The sequence below is a fragment of the Haliotis rubra genome, unplaced genomic scaffold, assembly GCF_003918875.1.
Source record: "Haliotis rubra isolate DU_JTF1 unplaced genomic scaffold, ASM391887v1 Scf999, whole genome shotgun sequence".
NCBI lineage: Eukaryota > Metazoa > Mollusca > Gastropoda > Lepetellida > Haliotidae > Haliotis > Haliotis rubra.
The window spans coordinates 286619-306227 of NW_025767744.1; the positions used below are offsets into that span (position 1 = coordinate 286619).

Consider the following 19609-nt stretch of genomic DNA (forward strand, 5'->3'; position numbering starts at 1 on the left):
CTTCAGCAACCCATGCTTGCCACAAAAGGCGACTATGCTTGTCGTAAGAGGCGACTAACGGGATTGGGTGGTCAGGCTCACTGATTTGGTTGACACATGTCATCGGTTCCCAATTGCGCAGATCGATGCTCATGCTGTTGATCACTGGATTGTCTGGTCCAGACTCGATTATTTATAGACCGCCGACATATAGCTGGAATATTGCTGAGTGCAGCATAAAACTAAACTTACTCACTCACTCCCCTGTGTCATACATTCACTCCCAAAATTCTATCCTCACTCATTCACTCACATCCTTTTCATCCACTGTGGTGTAGTGGTTAGAGCGTCCGCCCGGAGAGCGGAAGGTCGCGGGTTCGATCCCCGACCGCGTCATACCAAAAGACGTTAAATTATGGTACTTGTTGGTCCCTGCCTGGCGTTCGGCATTGACGGGTACAACAAGGACTGGTCGGCACGGAATCAGTATAATGTGTCTGAGTGGGGTATTCATACTTCACTGCGGCATGGTATCTGAGTGGGCTAGCACTATAAAAACCAGCTTAAGTCTGGGCTAGTACAACCGGCCGCACATACACATACACACGCATGCACGTCGTCACATAAGAGAAATATTCTCAAGCAAGATGTAAAACCCAATTTCACCTCACCTCACCCCACCTCACCCCACCTCACCTCACCTCACCATCTCCCTCTTCCACCACTCCAACACTCCTCTTTTGGACCTAGTGAATGAGATATAAGCTACTGCAAGTCACAGTGCTCATTAACTGACTCAACATTTCAGGTCCACAGGCGAGTGAAGGCTATGCGGAAACTGACAACCTACCTGGAGACAACCACTCTCCGACGTGAACACCTGACCTCCTACTTCCTGCCTCTGTCCTCCTTGGTCATCCTTGACCCTGCCTACCTCAAGATCCAAGGTCTGAAAGAAGCAGCCATTGACCTTATAGCTGTCTTGTGTAAACTGTTGCCATGGCCACAGTACCTACAGCAACTCCGCTTCTATCTGTCTCTCCTGCCCGAAGAAAGTTGAGAATCAGAAACTACTTGTCAGGTAATCAGTTAATCAGTATGTTTCCTAATTTGCACCTGAATATTCACATAGTGTGTTGTTTCCTAATGTGCAGACACAGGAATATCCGGGTTGGAATGATCTTCAGCAACCCATGCTTGTCGTAAGAGGCGACTAACGGGATCGGGTGGTCAAGCTCACTGACACATGGTTGACACACGTCATTGGTTCCCAATTGCGTAGATCAATGCTCGTGTTGTTTATCACTGAATTGTCTGGTTCAGACTCAATTATTTACAGACCCCCACCATACAGCTGGAATATTGCTGATTGCCGCGTAAAACTAAACTCATTCACTCACAATTGTTTCCTTATTTGCACATGGATGTTAACATTGATCAGATTAGGCTGTGACAGTCTTATTGACTGAAAAAAATGATATATCTACTTCAATTAATCATTTGTTTTAAATTTGAAAAAATGTAATTATACTACTTTTTTATTACATTTTAGTTTGCTGACAATCAGCTCAATCTCAATGTAAATGTCGCTAATTAAATGTAAAATGTATTCTGTCCCCAGGTATGAGTGTTTGTATAGATATACTAAATGTTCAAATATTTGTTAAATACATATTCAGACTGAGTGTTGTAGCATACTGAAAATCCCTTAAGTCTCAATTGTTTACTTACTTATGTTCACATATGCAAAATAATCGTGACTCTGTTGGTGCTATTAAATTCTATGTACAATTTGACCAAAATGCATTTGACATTATTTCACTTCAGACTCTCTTGGCTTTATGATACTCTGTGTCCCTTAGGGGTGAGGACCCGTGAAGATCTGGGCTAGAATTGATCCTCATTAACCCATGCTATCGTAAAAAGCGACTGACGGGGTCTGGTGGTCAGGCTCACTGACTTGGTAGACACATGTCATCATATGACAGTTACGTAGATCGATGCTCTTGCTGTTGATCACTGGATTCTCTGGCCCAGAGTCGATTATTTACAGACCACTGGAATATTGCTGAGTTCGGCATAAAACTAAACTCACATACTCACTCACTTTTGGGGCAGTGAGCTAACCTGTAGGTTAAAGTATATGATCAATGCTCAAATGGCATGGCTCTGATTGATTTTCTTCCTTTCAGGGTTGTGGTTGCAGTGTTGAACTCGTTCCACTTCGACATCAGCAAGAGTGAGCTGTTCACCAGCACGGCCCCCAAACTAGTGGAAACAGCAGGAGTGAGCACAGACGACAAGGACGACACTGAGCAGGATACAGGTGGGTGGGTGGGGACCCTAGGGATCAGGATACAGGTGGGTGGGTGGGGACCCTAGGGATCAGGATACAGGTGGGTGGGGATCAGGATACAGGTGGGTGGGGGGGACCCTAGGGATCAGGATACAGGTGGGTGGGTGGGTGGGGACCCTAGGGATCAGGATACAGGTGGGTGGGTGGGGACCCTAGGGATCAGGATACAGGTGGGTGGGTGGGGACCCTAGGGATCAGGATACAGGTGGGTGGGTGGGGACCCTAGGGATCAGGATACAGGTGGGTGGGTGGGGACCCTAGGGATCAGGAGGCTTGATCACTTGGTTGTCTCCCAGGACCTAGATTTTCAAAGCTCTCCTAGTGTTAAGATTGTGGTTGTAAGTGCCATACATTAACATTAACTTACTACTCTCTTAGAGCTAAGAGAGCTTCGAAAATCTAGGCCCAATTTGCCGTTGTACAAAACAACCTTAGAGCTTAGGCTACATTAAGTCTGTGTTAAGGTATGGGAGTTACGGTCACCTTAGCGCTAAGATCGTTTTGTACAACAGCACCCAGATCTAAAGATTGATGCTCATGATATCAGTCACTGGATTGTCTGGTCAAGACTAACTTCATACAACGGGAATGTTCAACACCAAACAAACAGTCCAGTAATGGTTATTGTAGGAACTGAGAGAACTTGAGATGGGTTCTGAATACACAATGGCTTTGGAAAATGGTCATGTGTAACATATGTTGTGACAATAACCGATCTGTTCCTAACACATCCTTTATTCTGTTTTGCAGAGGGAAATGACAAACCTGGAACTGACTCTGTAGCTGAAGTAGCGCCAGTTGCCATGGAGACAGGAGAGAGGTCACCTGTGGACCAGGAAGAGTTCACCAGTGATGGGAGACAACTCTGTTCAGCTAAACTGGCCACAAAAATACATGGCTATGTACTAAAAACTCTCATTCCTGAACTCCATAAGCTGCTAACTCAGAAGGTAGGAATGATAGACTTGGACATAATATCTGGCAATCTAGTCATGAAAGATTCAGCATGTCTGCAAAGCTAATTCTTTGGATTATGATTTTACATTTTGAAGTATTTCATTTATGACACCATTAATAATGATAACTCTGAGCAATAATAAATTTGTCCCCATGCCTAGGCATGATCTAGGTATTACCCTTTCTTACCAATGAGCCTGACAATGTTCATATTATCAACCATGCCATCAACCACACTTCCTCCCTCCCACTCTCCCACTTGCTCGCTCGTTCACTCACTCGCTCACTCACTGCCTCCCTCGATTGCTCCCACTCACTCACTCACTGCCTCCCTCCCTCCCTCCCTCGCTTGCTCCAACTCATTCACTCTCACTCACTCACTCACTCGCTCACTGCCTCCTTCTATCCCTCGCTTGCTCCCACTCACTCACTCGTTCCAATTGCTGACAATGCTGTCAGTCACTGTTTTTCCACTAACTTGATGATTTACAGTTGCCATGATACAGCTTGAAAAGTGGTGGTATTTACAAATGAACTGCAGCCATTAGTGACAAATGTGTGTGTGTCCATAATGTGTGTCCATATTGTGTGTCCATAGTGTGTGTCCATAATGTGTGTCCATAGTGTGTGTCCATAATGTGTGTCCATAGTGTGTGTCCATAGTGTGTGTCCATAATGTGTGTCCATAATGTGTGTCCATAGTGTGTGTCCATAGTGTGTGTCCATAATGTGTGTCCATAATGTGTGTCCATAATGTGTGTCCATAATGTGTGTCCATAATGTGTGTCCATAGTGTGTGGCCATAATGTGTGTCCATAATGTGTGTCCATAGTGTGTGTCCATAGGTCCATAATGTGTGTCCATAATGTGTGTCCATAATGTGTGTCCATAGTGTGTGTCCATAATGTGTGTCCATAATGTGTGTCCATAGTGTGTGTCCATAATGTGTGTCCATAATGTGTGTCCATAATGTGTCCATAGTGTGTGTCCATAATGTGTGTCCATAGTGTGTGTCCATAATGTGTGTCCATGTGTGTGTGTCCATAATGTGTGTCCATAATTGTGTGTCCATAATGTGTGTCCATAGTGTGTGTCCATAGTGTGTGTCCATAATGTGTGTCCATAATGTGTGTCCATAGTGTGTGGCCATAGTGTGTGGCCATAGTGTGTGGCCATAATGTGTGGCCATAATGTGTGGCCATAATGTGTGTCCATAGTGTGTGTCCATAATGTGTGTCCATAGTGTGTGTCCATAGTGTGTGTCCATAGTGTGTGTCCATAATGTGTGTCCATAATGTGTGTCCATAGTGTGTGTCCATAGTGTGTGTCCATAGTGTGTGTCCATAATGTGTGTCCATAGTGTGTGTCCATAGTGTGTGTCCATAATGTGTGTCCATAATGTGTCCATAGTGTGTGTCCATAATGTGTGTCCATAGTGTGTGTCCATAATGTGTGTCCATAATGTGTGGCCATAATGTGTGTCCATAATGTGTGTCCATAGTGTGTGTCCATAGTGTGTGTCCATAATGTGTGTCCATAGTGTGTGTCCATAATGTGTGTCCATAATGTGTGTCCATAGTGTGTGTCCATAAATGTGTCCATAGTGTGTGTCCATAATGTGTGTCCATAGTGTGTGTCCATAGTGTGTGTCCATAGTGTGTGTCCATAATGTGTGTCCATAGTGTGTGTCCATAATGTGTGTCCATAGTGTGTGTCCATAATGTGTGTCCATAGTGTGTGGCTTTAAACAAACAAAGAAACAAATAAAGTGATTCCTGGTTTCAGATCAACAGAGAGGAGGAACACAAGTCTGTAAGGTCGAAGTTCGCTGATGACCATGAGATTCTGCGGGTGCCAATCGCCCTGGCTATGATCAAGTTGCTGCAGACTCTGCCCAGAGGGGCTCTCAAACACAAGCTGCCAGGGTGAGTGCTGTGAGCCATCACACCAAATTAGGAGCATTTCTTGAAGACATCGGGGCGTTGGGGTAGTCTAGTGGTTAAAGCGTTGGCTCGTCACGCCGAAGACCCAGGTTGGAATCCCCACATGGGCACAATGTGTGAAGCTCATTTATGGTGTCCCCCGCTGTGATGTTGCTGGAATATTGCTAAAAGCGGCGTAAACTAAACTCACTCACTCACACTCACTCACTCTCACTCACTCACTCACTCACTCACTCACTCACTCACTCACTCACTCACTCACTCACTCACTCACTCACTCACTCACTCACTCACTCACTCACTCACTCACTCACTCACTCACTCACTCACTCACTCACACACTCACTCACTCACTCACTCACTCCAATTGCTGCCAATGCTGTCAGTCACTGTTTTCCCACTAACTTGATGATTTACAGTTGCCATGATACAGCTTGAAAAGTGGTGGTATTTACAAATGAACTGCAGCCATTATTGAAAAATGTGTGTCCATAATTTCTTTTGAGTAGTATATAAATGCAAAATACTCATCTCAAGCAGTATGCTATACAATTCTGAAACTGACTGTTCCAGCATATTGATGAAGGTGTGTAGCTTCTTGAAGTCCCGATCCCGGGAAGTTAGAGAGACGTCACGTGACACCCTTGTCCGTATCAGTCAGTCACTCGGTCTGCGGTACTTCAACTTCATTGTGAAGGAAATGAGGGAAGCTCTTACAAGAGGCTATCAGGTAGGTGGAAGACTGACATGGTTTGGCTACCCCTTATGTCCAACCATATTATAGTCTTTTTGCAGTGAAAATGTACCGATGAATTTCACTTTAAACAAGAAAGTAAATCAAATATAGTGAAATTAAGATTGCGAATCCTCATAATTTTACCTTGCCAACTGAACATTTAAATATCAGAATTTTATTCATCTTAGGATAAAAGTTGTTTAACAAATGATCATAGTTTCAAATCGTTATTATTGGTTTGTATTACAAGGGGGTATGCACATTACATGAAACACCGAAAACAAGTAGGGTTGGTCTAAGTTAACGCACATCACGTACCGCACTGCATTTGTTTCAGTGTTCCAACTACTGCGCTTACCCCCTTGTAATACAAACCAATAATAGCGATTTGAATCTATGATCGTTTGTGAAACAACTTTTATCCTAAGATGAATAAAATTCTGAGATTCAAATGTTCAATTGGCAAGGTAAAATTATGAGGATTCTCAATCTTAATTTCACTTTATTTGATTTACTTTTTTGTTTAAAGTGAAATTCATCGGTACGTTTTCACTGCAAACAGACTATAGTTGATGACATTACAGTCATAAACAGAATCTGTGAAACATCATCTTACATTATTTTTAAAATAACTTTTGTTATCTCACTCGACTGAAAGTCAGGTGAGCTTCTGACATGGTGAATTGTCCATAGTCTGTCCACTCTTGAACTTTTAACTTTGATCAAGCTATGACCATTTCACCTTCACATTTGACCCCGAATTTTGTAGTGTTACTGGATTTTCTACATTTTCTATCGTCTCTGAAAACTACAAAAGTTTTCCCCTACTATCCCCACTATGGCACCTATAGAGTATGCTTACAGAATTAAATGAAACTTTAATCATGGCCTCCTTGTTTCGCCCTGATTCAGGGTAGGTACAGATCCAGTATTTTCCACACTTTTAATCACTCCAATCCATCTGTGTTGATATCATGTGATCTCCACCCACAGCTTCAGGTGTTGGGATTCTCCGTCAACAGACTCCTCATCAACATCCAGCCTCAACTCAAACCGGGTGACCTTGACCCAGCTCTACACAACCTCTCAGAGGTCAGTTTCTTCAGACATGACTTTCTGATATTGTTACTCATGATATGACTTTAATGCCGCTAGGTAATTGATAAAACATGTTTTAAATTGATCATCTATTCAGTCTATGTTAATAGAGATTACTGCCAGATAACTGTAAAGAGTGCAGGGATGGTGTCTGTATGTCAGGCAGTCGGTCAGATTGATGTAGGAGGTGAGGTGAATTGGGTTTTAACGTTGTGCTTGAGAATATTTCGCTCATATGACGACTTGCATGCGTGTGTATGTGTATGTGCGTCTGCTTGTACTAGCCCAGACTTAAGCTGGTTTTATAGTGCTAGCCCACTGAGATACCATGCCGCAGTGAAGCATGAATACCCCACTCAGACACATTATACTGACTCCGAGCCGACCAGTCCTTATTGTACCAATTAATGCCGAGCGCCAGGCAGGGACCAACAAGTACCATATTTTAACGTCTTTTGGTATGACGCGGTTGGGGATCGAACCCGCGACCTTCCGCTCTCCGGGCGGACGCTCTAACCACTACACCACGGATGCAGTCACGATTGATGTAGGAAGGCCAGCCGGTCCCAGCTATGTTCTTAGAGTGAGGTACTCTTTTAACTAATGCATCTGGAGGGAGGAAGTAATTCATCTGCTGTGCGTTCAGGTTTTCAAGGAGGAGTTGTTCGGGACAGTTGCGGAGGAGAAGGATGTGGAGGGAATCACCAAGAAACTCATGGAAGCCAAGGAGACAAAGAGTTACGATTCGTATGAGATTGTAGCCAAATATGTTGGGGTGGGATCTGTCCACAACCTTATATCTTCCCTGAAACAGGTGAGTGTCAGTCTACAATACAGTGCTACATTTTCTTAACTTTCCCGGTATAATGAAATGATTTTAATATAGAATCATTACTGTGCTTGTGAGTAGGAAGAAGCGATCGTAGGGACAAAGATGGAATAAGTGTTGCACTTGTGCCCAATCTCTTTTGGGTGAGTGAGTGAGTGGGTTAAGTTGTTTTAGCAATATTCCAGCAATATCATGCTGGGGACACCAGAAATGGGCTTCACACATTGTTCCCATGTAGGGAATTGAACCTGAGTCTTCTGCGTGACTAGCGAACGCCTTAACCACTAGGCCACCCCACTGCCCCTTATGTGGATGAAAATTGATCATGACAAACACTTATGCTGGAAAAGCAAGGAACAGATGAATGGATATTAAAAGAACTAAAATGTGTTGAAATAATTTTTTGCAAAATACAGTGGAAGCTGTCAAAACCGGCAGCTGTCCAATCCTGCAAGGTGTCAACATCGCATAAAATCTCAGTCCCGGCCCATGGCATTTATAATTATTTTAAAGCTCTGCAATCCGCAGCTGTCAATTCCAGATCTCGCATGAAATGAGCCACCGAATATGTGTTTATACAGCAATCAGCACTGTCTAATCCAGCATGGTAAGGAATGAGTAATCCTGTGTTGAAACTACATGGTTCCCCGACAAAGATAATTTAATCTTAGTTCAGTATGGGTGTACTTGTACATGTAATTAGTGAGTTGAGAGAGAAATTGGGAGAACCACCTTATACAACAATGTATATGAGAGTGATAAAACTGGTTTAGTTCTAGTCGTAGGTAACCGTGTCAGCTCTACAATCCGGTACGCTGTCGAAACCTAATTATTTATTCAGTCCCGACGTGTGCCGGTTTAGACAGCTTCCACTGTAGTCTGAATGATTACTGCCTATTTCAGCTACTTGAGAGCACTCACAGTCAGAAGACATCCCAGAAGGTGGAGGAAGTGTTCCGGAGGATGACTAGTGGTCTGATGGAGAACACAGGACTCACCACGGGGATGTGGATGACTCTGCTGCATGGACTCATTGTGGACAACATGGAGGAGGTGGAGGAGGAGAAACAGAGGTGAGGCTGGCATGGGTGAAAGTAGAATTGATGGATGTCTGAGAGAGGTGAGGCTGGCATGGGTGAGAGTAGAATTGATGGATGTCTGAGAGAGGTGAGGCTGGCATGGGTGAGAGTAGAATTGATGGATGTCTGAGAGAGGTGAGGCTGGCATGGGTGAGAGTAGAATTGATGGATGTCTGAGAGAGGTGAGGCTGGCATGGGTGAGAGTAGAATTGATGGATGTCTGAGAGAGGTGAGAGAAGACATTGTATGAGAAATTGTGTGTGAAGAGAGGATGCATATGTGAGTTTATGTCTGGAAATGGAGGATGCATGTGTGAGAGATTGTGAGAGAAGTCAGTTTGTGAGAGATTATGGTAGAAGAAGGGAGGATGCATGTGTGAGAGATTGTGAGAGAAGTCAGTTTGTGAGAGCTTATGGGAGAAGAAGGGAGGATGCATGTGTGAGAGATTGTGAGAGAAGTCAGTTTGTGAGAGATTATGGGAGAAGAAGGGAGGATGCATGTGTGAGAGATTTGTGAGAGAGTCACCCAATCATGTCTGTACACAAGTGAGACCGAAGCTGGAATGTCCTACTACCTTGGTCTCTAAACATTTCGCAAATTAACCAGATTGTACCCAAGGGCCTATAGAGGCTGAGAGACCTATAAAATGCAACATAACAGAAATATTTCCAGTAGAAGTATTCAAAATGACACATGACGTCTTTAACATGTTATCAGAGAGGCTGGAACAGAAAAGGAGAAAGAGTCACAGCTTGTCCGAAGACCTGAGAATTGCCTCCTCCTACCATCTGCTCTTCCTCGTGGAGGAGAGAAGTCAAAAACACATCGCAAGACCAACATGCATATCATGGTTGCATTCGGGGCCCAGGTATGGCATTGTTTTTGTTTCATAAACGTCATGCAATTCCACAACAGTGTAGCCATATCCAACAGCCTCACACTTTGATAGTGGCAAGTCCTGGGCTTGATTCGCAGGCTCCACGAAAACTTACCCATGCCCACCCGCTTTCGGAAAACCAGCACATCAAACAAAGTTCTTACTCTCCTACAGTTCTTTTTGAATTTACTTGTTAAAATTTGTATTATTTTACACAGATTTATCAGAAAGAAGACAGTCTTGCATGAGCAGCTAGTTCAAAAACTGAATTTAATCTTTTAATGTTTTGAGTATAGCATAATTGGTGTTCTGTAGATATTGCACATGTGTCTGAAGAGGTCACACCTGTTACCGTCCAACTACGAGCACCTGCAGCTCCTGGACCCCCTGGTGGAGCCCCTGTGTCGCTGTCTCTACTCCAAGCATGTCAAGGTAGGCCAACTCACCTATGTTGTTATCAAGCATGTCAAGGTAGGCCATTTCACCTGTGTCGTGATCGATCATGTCATGGTAGACAATTTCACCTGTGTCACTGTCAAGTTTGTCAAGGTAGGCCATTTCACCTGTTTTGTTCTCAAGCATGTCAAGGTAGGCCATTTCACCTGTGTTGCTATCAAGCATGTCAAGGTAGGCCATTTCACCTGTGTCACTGTCAAGCATGTTAAGGTAGGCCATTTCACCTGTGTTGCTATCAAGCATGTCAAGGTAGGCCATTTCACCTGTGTCACTGTCAAACATGTCAAGGTAGGCCATTTCACCTGTTTTGCTATCAAGCATGTCAAGGTAGGCCATTTCACCTGTGTCACTGTCAAACATGTCAAGGTAGGCCATTTCACCTGTTTTGCTATCAAGCATGTCAAGGTAGGCCATTTCACCTGTGTTGCTGTCAAGCATGTCAGGGTAGGCCATTTGACCTGTGTTGCTGTCAAGCATGTCAAGGTAGGCCATTTCACCTGTTTCGCTGTCAAACATGTCAAGGTAGGCCGTTCCACCTGTGTTGCTGTCAAGCATGTCAAGGTAGGCCATTTCACCTGTTTTGCTTGCAAGCATGTCAAGGTAGGCCATTTCACCTGTGTTCTTATCAAACATGTCAAGGTAGGCCATTTCACTGTTTTGCTATCAAACATGTCAAGGTAGGCCATTTCACCTGTGTTGCTATCAAGCATCTCAAGGTAGGCCATTTCACCTGTGTTGCTATCAAGCATGTCAAGGTAGGCCATTTGACCTGTTTTGCTATCAAACATGTCAAGGTAGGCCATTTCACCTGTGTTGTTATCAAACATGTCAAGGTAGGCCATTTCACCTGTTTTGCTGGTAAGCATGTCAAGGTAGGCCATTTCACTGTTTTGCTATCAAACATGTCAAGGTAGGCCATTTCACCTGTTTTGTTTGCAAGCATGTCAAGGTAGGCCATTTCACCTGTGTTGCTGTCAAGCATGTCAGGGTGGGCGATTTCACCTGATTTGCTATCAAGAATGTCAAGGTAGGCCATTTCACCTGTTTTGCTTGCAAGCATGTCAAGGTAGGCTATTTCACCTGTGTTGTTATCAAACATGTCAAGGTAGGCCATTTCACTGTTTTGCTATCAAACATGTCAAGGTAGCCCATTTGACCTGTGTTGCTATCAAGCATGTCAAGGTAGGCCATTGGACCTGTGTTGTTATCAAACATGTCAAGGTAGGCCATTTCACTGTTTTGCTATCAAGCATCTCAAGGTAGGCCATTTCACCTGTTTTGCTATCAAAAATGTCAAGGTAGGCCATTTGACCTGTTTTGCTATCAAACATGTCAAAGTAGGCCATTTCACCTGTGTTGTTATCAAACATGTCAAGGTAGGCCATTTCACCTGTTTTGCTGGTAAGCATGTCAAGGTAGGCCATTTCACTGTTTTGCTGTCAAACATGTCAAGGTAGGCCATTTCACCTGTTTTGTTTGCAAGCATGTCAAGGTAGGCCATTTCACCTGTGTTGCTGTCAAGCATGTCAGGGTGGGCGATTTCACCTGATTTGCTATCAAACATGTCAGGGTAGGCCATTTCACTGTTTTGCTATCAAGCATGTCAAGGTAGGCTATTTCACCTGTGTCACTGTCAAGCTTGTCAAGGTAGGCCATTTCACCTGTGTTGTTATCAAACATGTCAAGGTAGGCCATTTCACTGTTTTGCTATCAAGCATCTCAAGGTAGGCCATTTCACCTGTTTTGCTATCAAAAATGTCAAGGTAGGCCATTTCACTGTTTTGCTATCAAACATGTCAAGGTAGGCCATTTCACCTGTTTCGCTGTCAAGCATGTCAAGGTAGGCCATTTGACCTGTGCTGCTATCAAGCATCTCAAGGTAGGCCATTTGACCTGTGTTGCTATCAAACATGTCAGGGTAGGCCATTTCACCTGTGTTGCTATCTAACATGTCAAGGTAGGCCATTTCACCTGTTTTGCTATCAAGCATGTCAAGGTAGGCCATTTCACTGTTTTGCTGTCAAACATGTCAAGGTAGGCCATTTCACCTGTGTCACTTTCAAGCATGTCAGGGTAGGCGATTTCACCTGATTTGCTATCAAGAATGTCAAGGTAGGCCATTTCACCTGTGTCACTTTCAAGCATGTCAGGGTGGGCGATTTCACCTGTTTTGCTATCAAGCATCTCAAGGTAGGCCATTTCACCTGTTTTGCTATCAAAAATGTCAAGGTAGGCCATTTCACTGTTTTGCTATCAAACATGTCAAGGTAGGCCATTTCACCTGTTTCGCTGTCAAGCATGTCAAAGTAGGCCATTTCACTGTTTTGCTATCAAACATGTCAGGGTAGGCCATTTCACTGTTTTGCTATCAAGCATGTCAAGGTAGGCCATTTCACCTGTGTCACTGTCAAGCTTGTCAAGGTAGGCCATTTCACCTGTGTTGTTATCAAACATGTCAAGGTAGGCCATTTCACTCTTTTGCTATCAAGCATGTCAAGGTAGGCCATTTGACCTGTGTTGTTATCAAACATGTCAAGGTAGGCCATTTCACTGTTTTGCTATCAAGCATCTCAAGGTAGGCCATTTCACCTGTTTTGCTATCAAAAATGTCAAGGTAGGCCATTTCACTGTTTTGCTATCAAACATGTCAAGGTAGGCCATTTCACCTGTTTCGCTGTCAAGCATCTCAAAGTAGGCCATTTCACTGTTTTGCTATCAAACATGTCAGGGTAGGCCATTTCACTGTTTTGCGTCAAGCATGTCAAGGTAGGCCATTTCACCTGTGTTGTTATCAAACATGTCAAGGTAGGCCATTTCACTCTTTTGCTATCAAAGCGTGTCAAGGTAGGCCATTTCACCTGTGTTGTTATCCAACATGTCAAGGTAGGCCATTTCACTGTTTTGCTATCAAGCATGTCAAGGTAGGCCATTTCACCTGTGTCACTGTGAAGCATGTCAAGGTAGACCATTTCACCCGTGTGTCGCGATCGAGCATGTCAAGGTAGGCCATTTAATCCCTGTCACTGTCAAGTTTGTCAAGGTAGGCCAGACTCACCTGTGTCACTTTCAAGCATATCAAGGTAAACCAACTCACCTGTTTGTGTCACTGTCAAAGGTTGGCCAACTTGTCTGTCAGTGTGTCTGTGTCATCAACCACCGCTTTGTCTATTCTAGGTTTTACCATTTACAGGTTGCCACATTCCCTTTCAGGTGAATTCCCTTGCTCTGCGATGCTTCTCTTTCATCCTGAAGTTCCCTCTCCCAGCCCTGAAGAAGAACATCAGCAAGATATCTCAGGGGATGTTCCTGTTGCTGAGCAACTATGCCTCTGCCGGAGCAGCAAGGGGAGATAACCAGGAGCTGGTCATCATGTGCTTCAAGGTAGGCTCAAACAGCTAGGCAGAGGGACTGTGTTGTATACAGATGGAATTATACACCAAATCAGTCTTAGACTGGCATCTAGCTATAGAAGTTTGTTGAGGTAATGGAACATGGAGAACTACTTTATTGATTGTCATGACACCACCTTGTTTTGTTTTTCATGACAGGACCTTTGAGGGCAAATTCTTGGGTCCCACCCAGTTTCAGATGGGACTCAAACCAAAAATGTGCTAGATTCTTACCTTATGCTGAATGTGTGTAGGGTGAAAGATAGACGGCTGTAGTTGTGTGTGTAGGCTGTGATGTTGTTGACGGCTGTAGTTGTCTGTGTAGGCTGTGACGGTGCTGGTGAGAGACGTGGACTTCTACCAAGTGGATACAGAACAACTACAAGTGCTCCTGACGTTCTGTGAGGAGGATCTGCTGGATCACACGAGACAGAGCACTGGCTTCAACCTGCTCCGGGTAAGCAGAACGTTCACAATGTGTCATTGAATTAGCTTAGGGTCAGGAATAATCCAGTCTTTTGCGACAAATGTTTGCAAGTCTTCCTCTAAATGTCACATTAATACTTGTGCATCTTCACGAACCCTTGCTTGTCATAAAAGGTGAGCGGTGGTGGGGTAGCCTAGTGGTTAAAGCGTTCGATCGTCATGCCGAAGACATGGTCTCTCCCGCCATGATATTGCTGGAATATTGCTAAATGCGGCGTCAAACTAAACTCACTCACTACAAAAGGTGCGTCATAGGATTTGTTTGGTAAGGTTTGTTGACTTGGTTGATGCACATCATGTTATCATAATTATGTACACGATGCCCACGATGTTGGTCACTGGATTGTCTGGTGCAGACTTAAATATTTACTGATCACCATGATATTTTACCAAATATTACCGAGCGCGATTTTAAACTGCAAACAATCTGATTTGTTCATAATATATTGTGGCTTTGACTAAATGGGATAATAACCAGAAAGTTGAGTATCACTAATACTGTTCACAGCCATATTATATGTGCTAACTCATAATTCACTTATTTTCCCTTAGCCTGACTCATGCTTAATTGCTTGTCTCCTTCTTCTTGCGAATGATAGTGGAACACTTGAATCCCCTTTTGAAGCTCCTTTAAAAAAAGCGGACGTAAAATCACTCACCCAGTGTTATCTCCCTTTAGATGTTTTGGCGGGAAATCCGTCACATGACCCAACATGCTCCTCACTCTCTCCTTCTTAGCCCTAGAGGACGGTTGTGAGAGCGCCTGGGTCCCCTATACGGCGTTATATCCTTTTATATTAAGGCCTTTACTACTAAATTAGCTGTATACGGCATTTAGGATGATATACCAGCAATATGGTTTGAAATTTTTGTCTACATTATCTGTATTTTCACTTTGTTGACATGATTTTTCATCTTGTTTACAATTGATGAAAACTGATGATGAAAGGTACCGTTTGTCGGTTGCTGATCCGCATTTATTATGTCCTAGTTGTACTTCTACATGTTCTTCCAGCTTTCGCTGTCAACTTTGTCAGCATTTATGTGAAATTGAATTTAATAATTATTTATATTCCATTCTTAGACTTGCCAACGACAGGTCTAGACGGCTTTTACAAGTCATGTCTATATCGAGTGATTGCGCTGATAACAGTTCATTGCTGTCTGCTGACATTCACCATTCCAGTGATTTACCGGTTGCTACTACGGAGCATGTTGCTGTTGCAGATGGTAGCTCCGGCTCCAGGAAGAGGTCGTCAACATCAACATTAGCCTCGTCACAGTCTAAGAAGACCAGGGCATCGTCTTCACAGAAAAAGAAGTCGTCTGCAGATAAGACTTCGGCGAAGTCTTCCCATGGGGCAGCGCACAAAACGAGGTCCTTCACTGCAGAGATCATCCCTTCAGACAAAGTAGACGTATGTGACGAGCTACCCAACCTCATTCCTGAAGTAGCAGTGAAGAAGAAGACGAGCTCTTCTTCTACAGTAACATGAGCAGTCATCCCAGTGCAGTCAGACGTTTTATCAACGCAGACTTCATATAGAGACGGCAGGTCTTCACAAGCCTCAGCACTCTCAGATGCGTCGTCATCACTGCAGCAGCAGCAGCCATCCTCGCAGAGTTTCAACCTGGGTATCTTCATGCAGCAGTTTACTCAGCAGATGTTGCACCTGATGGAACAAAGGTTCGCGCAGGAGAAAGCTGCAGCGAAGGCCCTATCCACTACGAACCCGCATGAAGGACAAGCAGCCTGCACATCGCGTCCCGCTGAAGATAGTAGCCTGCGTGAAGGAGGAAACTTACGTGAAGGATCATGCACTCAATGATGTTCCTCGACAACTTCACGAGTACCTACCAGCCCTGACAACGATGAATCTGCAATAGCTGTTCCAGAAGAGCCTTCGCACAGGAGCAGAACCAGACGTTCACCGGAGCGTCGCAGATCATCCTCCACCTCAGATACGGACTGCCATCAGGAGCCTACGCGCAGGTACCCTGCATACCGTAGAAGAGAAACTACACCTTCACGAAGGCACAGAGATACGTCAAGACTCCAGGGAGGATCCTTATCCGAATCGGTCGCCTGCGGCGCAGAGTCTCCGCGCATGAAGTCTCCGCGCAGATCTCCACGCAGGAAGGAGACTCAACGGCAACGATCTTCAGAACAAGAGGCCTCTAGATCTGAAGATGATGGCGGAATCATATTCTCCGATACAGATATCAAATCTTGGATGGCTAATGGATTGGAACTTGCATCACCTTCTAAAGAAGATAATGAAGCATTCACGTATATTATGTCGAACGACGATTTTGATATGCTTACACTTCCACCCATCGATCCTGTCTTGGATGTACCTCAGCACAGCCTTCAGGAAGGCAACGAAGTTCCAGAGTCAAAGCGTCCCGCCATTCAACGCCAAGAAGTTCTCACTTCACCACATGGAACCCTTCATGAAGGCCCCAGAGATAGATGAGAACTACAAAATCATCAACGACTCCAGATCAAGGACTTATAAAATAGAGGATAAAAAGTTGGCACAACTAGACACAACTACCAGACGTACCTTCTTTGGTCTAGCCAGGTCAAGAGCTATAAATGAAACCCTCATCGCGAAGTTCAGGAACTCGACCTCTGAAGAAGATAGGATGATTTACTCTGCATTGCTGACCCAAAAGAAAGATCATCAGCTTATGTCCAAACATCTGGCTTCCACATCAGCGGGCCTGATGCTCTTGAGAAGACAAGGATTGCTGTCTTCCTGCAGTTGGAGTGAGCGCTTCAGCAAGACACTGTACAGAGCTCCGTGGTCAGCATCGTCTATCTTCGCAGGGGAAATTGAGGACGTGGCCAAGGAAGTGACGAAAGAGTCAAGGGAGGTAATGATGATCAAGTCCATCGATACACTGGCCAGTGTTATCCATCAGACATCGCAACGCTACTCCGGCAAGTCGAAATTTACTGGGATACAGAGACCCAGGGAAAAGAAATACGGCAGCTTCAGTGGAAGCAAGGATTCTTTTCGTCGCCCAACCGGAGCTCCCAGAGGTAACCCCAGAAGAGGCAGGGCACTCAGAGGTGCCAGGAACTTGAGACACTGAAGGACGGGTTCGGAACGACTGGAGTCTTCCATCCCCAGCCGTTCCCATACAACCTTCAACAGTGGGTGGACGTATACAAAGCTACTGGGATAATTGGGGAATTCTTCAGGATGACTACGTATCCCAGATCCTACGCAGAGGATACAAGATACAACTACAAGCAGTACCACCATTGACAAGCAACTCTGTGGCCCACAACTATGCTGCCGACCAGATGGAGAACCTACCGATGCCATCACAACTCTACTGGAGAAAGGCGATCGAAGAAATAAAACAGGAGCTCCTCACCCCGGTTTTACTCCCCAATCTTCCTAGTACCAAAGAAAAATTCCTGGGAAAAGTTCTGACTCAGTCGAATGTTTGCTGAGGAACCTACTTATCAGAGCCAGAGTGCAACACTCATCTTTACGTAGATGCATCACTTCAAGGATGGGAGCCCACCTCGACAACAAAGTGTCAGCAGGAAATGGTTGAGTCAGGAGTAGAGTCTGCTCATCAACATGCTTTCGAGATGAAAGCAGTAATAAAGGCCTTACTACACTGGTCCAGCATACTAAGGAGCGAACAACTGATGATCCATACAGACAACTCCACAGTGGCGTTCTTCATCCAACAAACAAGGATCAACAAGATCAAGGAATCTTCTAGACCTCAGCTTTCATCTGTTCAGCATAATAGACAACCTGAACATCGACATAAAAGCATGCCACATTCCGGAGCCAAGAATGTGATAGCAGGCGTCTATCTCGTCCAACACAACCATCCCCGACTGAATGGATGTTACATCCAGAAGCCTTCCGATGCATCATACAGAGGATAGGATCTCCGCTGATAGACCTGTTTGCTAAAAACTTCAACAAACAACTACCAACATTCGTCTCTCCAGTCCCGGATCTACAAGCACGGGCAACAGATGCTCTAAGCATCTCCTGAGAAGGACTAAACGCTTACGAGTTTCCACCTCCAGCTCTAATACCACAGGTGTTGCAGAAAATCAAGCAGACGAAGAAGCTGCAACTGATTATGGTCACACCCTACTGGCCAGCGAGGGTGTGGTTTCCCATCCTCATACAAGAACTCGGAAGTCCAGCCCTGCAACTCCCAGAGTGGCCGAACCTATTAATTCATCCGCACACCAAGCAAGCACACGGGAATCCAACAGTATTCCAGCTACACACATGGAACGTATCAAGACTTGCTTGAAGAAAAGAGGATATTCCGCCAGAGCAGCGAAAGCAGTCACACTAGCTCTACGTAGATCAACCCGCAACTTGTACCACGACAAGTGGCAGAGTTTTGAGAAATATGCATTGAGGAAGGGCTTCACGGCGATGAAAGCAACACATCCTCAAGTGGCAGAATAACTTTGTCACCTAAGACAAATGAGGCGGTTAAAAGGTTCAACACTCTCTACATACCTAGCGTCCCTCAGCACGGTTATCACCATGAAGACGGGTGTCAAACTGACCAAAGTACCAGGGATACTAGTTCTACTACGCTCCTTCAAGTTGGAAGACCAACAAAAGAAATTTAAGGCGCCTGCTTGGGATCTCAACGTAGTCTTGCAGCATCTCACCAGTGACGCTTACGAACCACTAGAAAGGACATCCTATGAGTTTCTAACACGCAAAACTCTGTTCCTGATTGCCTTGGCAACAGCAGCTCGGATGTCGGAATGCTCTGGACTTTGAACGAATACGATTTGATGCACATCGCAGCATCATACATCTGGGATTGAGATGGGACTTTATAGCAAAGAATCAACTGCCCGGTCAACCAGACAGACAGTTCCACATCCCAGCACTCTCGACAGTCCTTGGGCCACAGGATACTCAGGACCTATCCTTATGCCCAGTCAGAGCATTGAAAGTCTACCTACAAAGGTCTAAGACGAGGAGACGAAAATTCAAGCTCCTTTTCACCCCTCTATCTACGGAGACGCCTACAGAGGTCTCACGTACGATGATATCGATATGGATAAGAGCCGTCATCCTAAGAGCCTACAAAGCAGCAGGACTTGAGCCTCCACGAGCCTCCAACCCTCATGAAGTCAGAGTGCTGGCATCGACACTGGCTCTGCATGGAAACTGCTCCATCTCGACAATAATGGAGGGCTGCTTTTGGAAGTTGGAGACGGTGTTTGCCAACCACTACCTCAGAGACATTGCTACCGAGGACGTCTCCGGCATTCACCAGTTTGGGCCTCTTGTTGTAGCACAACAATTGACGGTTCCTCAAAGGCGCTGAGATGAATCTCACCCTTTTATCACGTGACTTGTAAAAGCCAACGCTCTGAAGAGCTAGAGCTTAGAGTCCATGCAC

The 19609-nt window shown here is 44.7% G+C and overlaps 1 protein-coding gene across 1 annotated transcript in view; it reads left to right on the top strand.

Moving 5' to 3' along the window:
* Positions 1-19609, top strand: part of LOC124265848 (small subunit processome component 20 homolog) — a 132286-nt gene that overhangs the window by 87566 nt on the left and 25111 nt on the right. The window contains 13 exon segments of the mRNA XM_046700690.1: positions 788-1024; positions 1026-1060; positions 2172-2305; positions 3086-3285; positions 5078-5217; positions 5809-5965; positions 6965-7063; positions 7716-7883; positions 8802-8971; positions 9695-9845; positions 10170-10286; positions 13521-13691; positions 14025-14156. Coding sequence (XP_046556646.1) covers positions 788-1024; positions 1026-1060; positions 2172-2305; positions 3086-3285; positions 5078-5217; positions 5809-5965; positions 6965-7063; positions 7716-7883; positions 8802-8971; positions 9695-9845; positions 10170-10286; positions 13521-13691; positions 14025-14156 — 1911 coding nt within the window.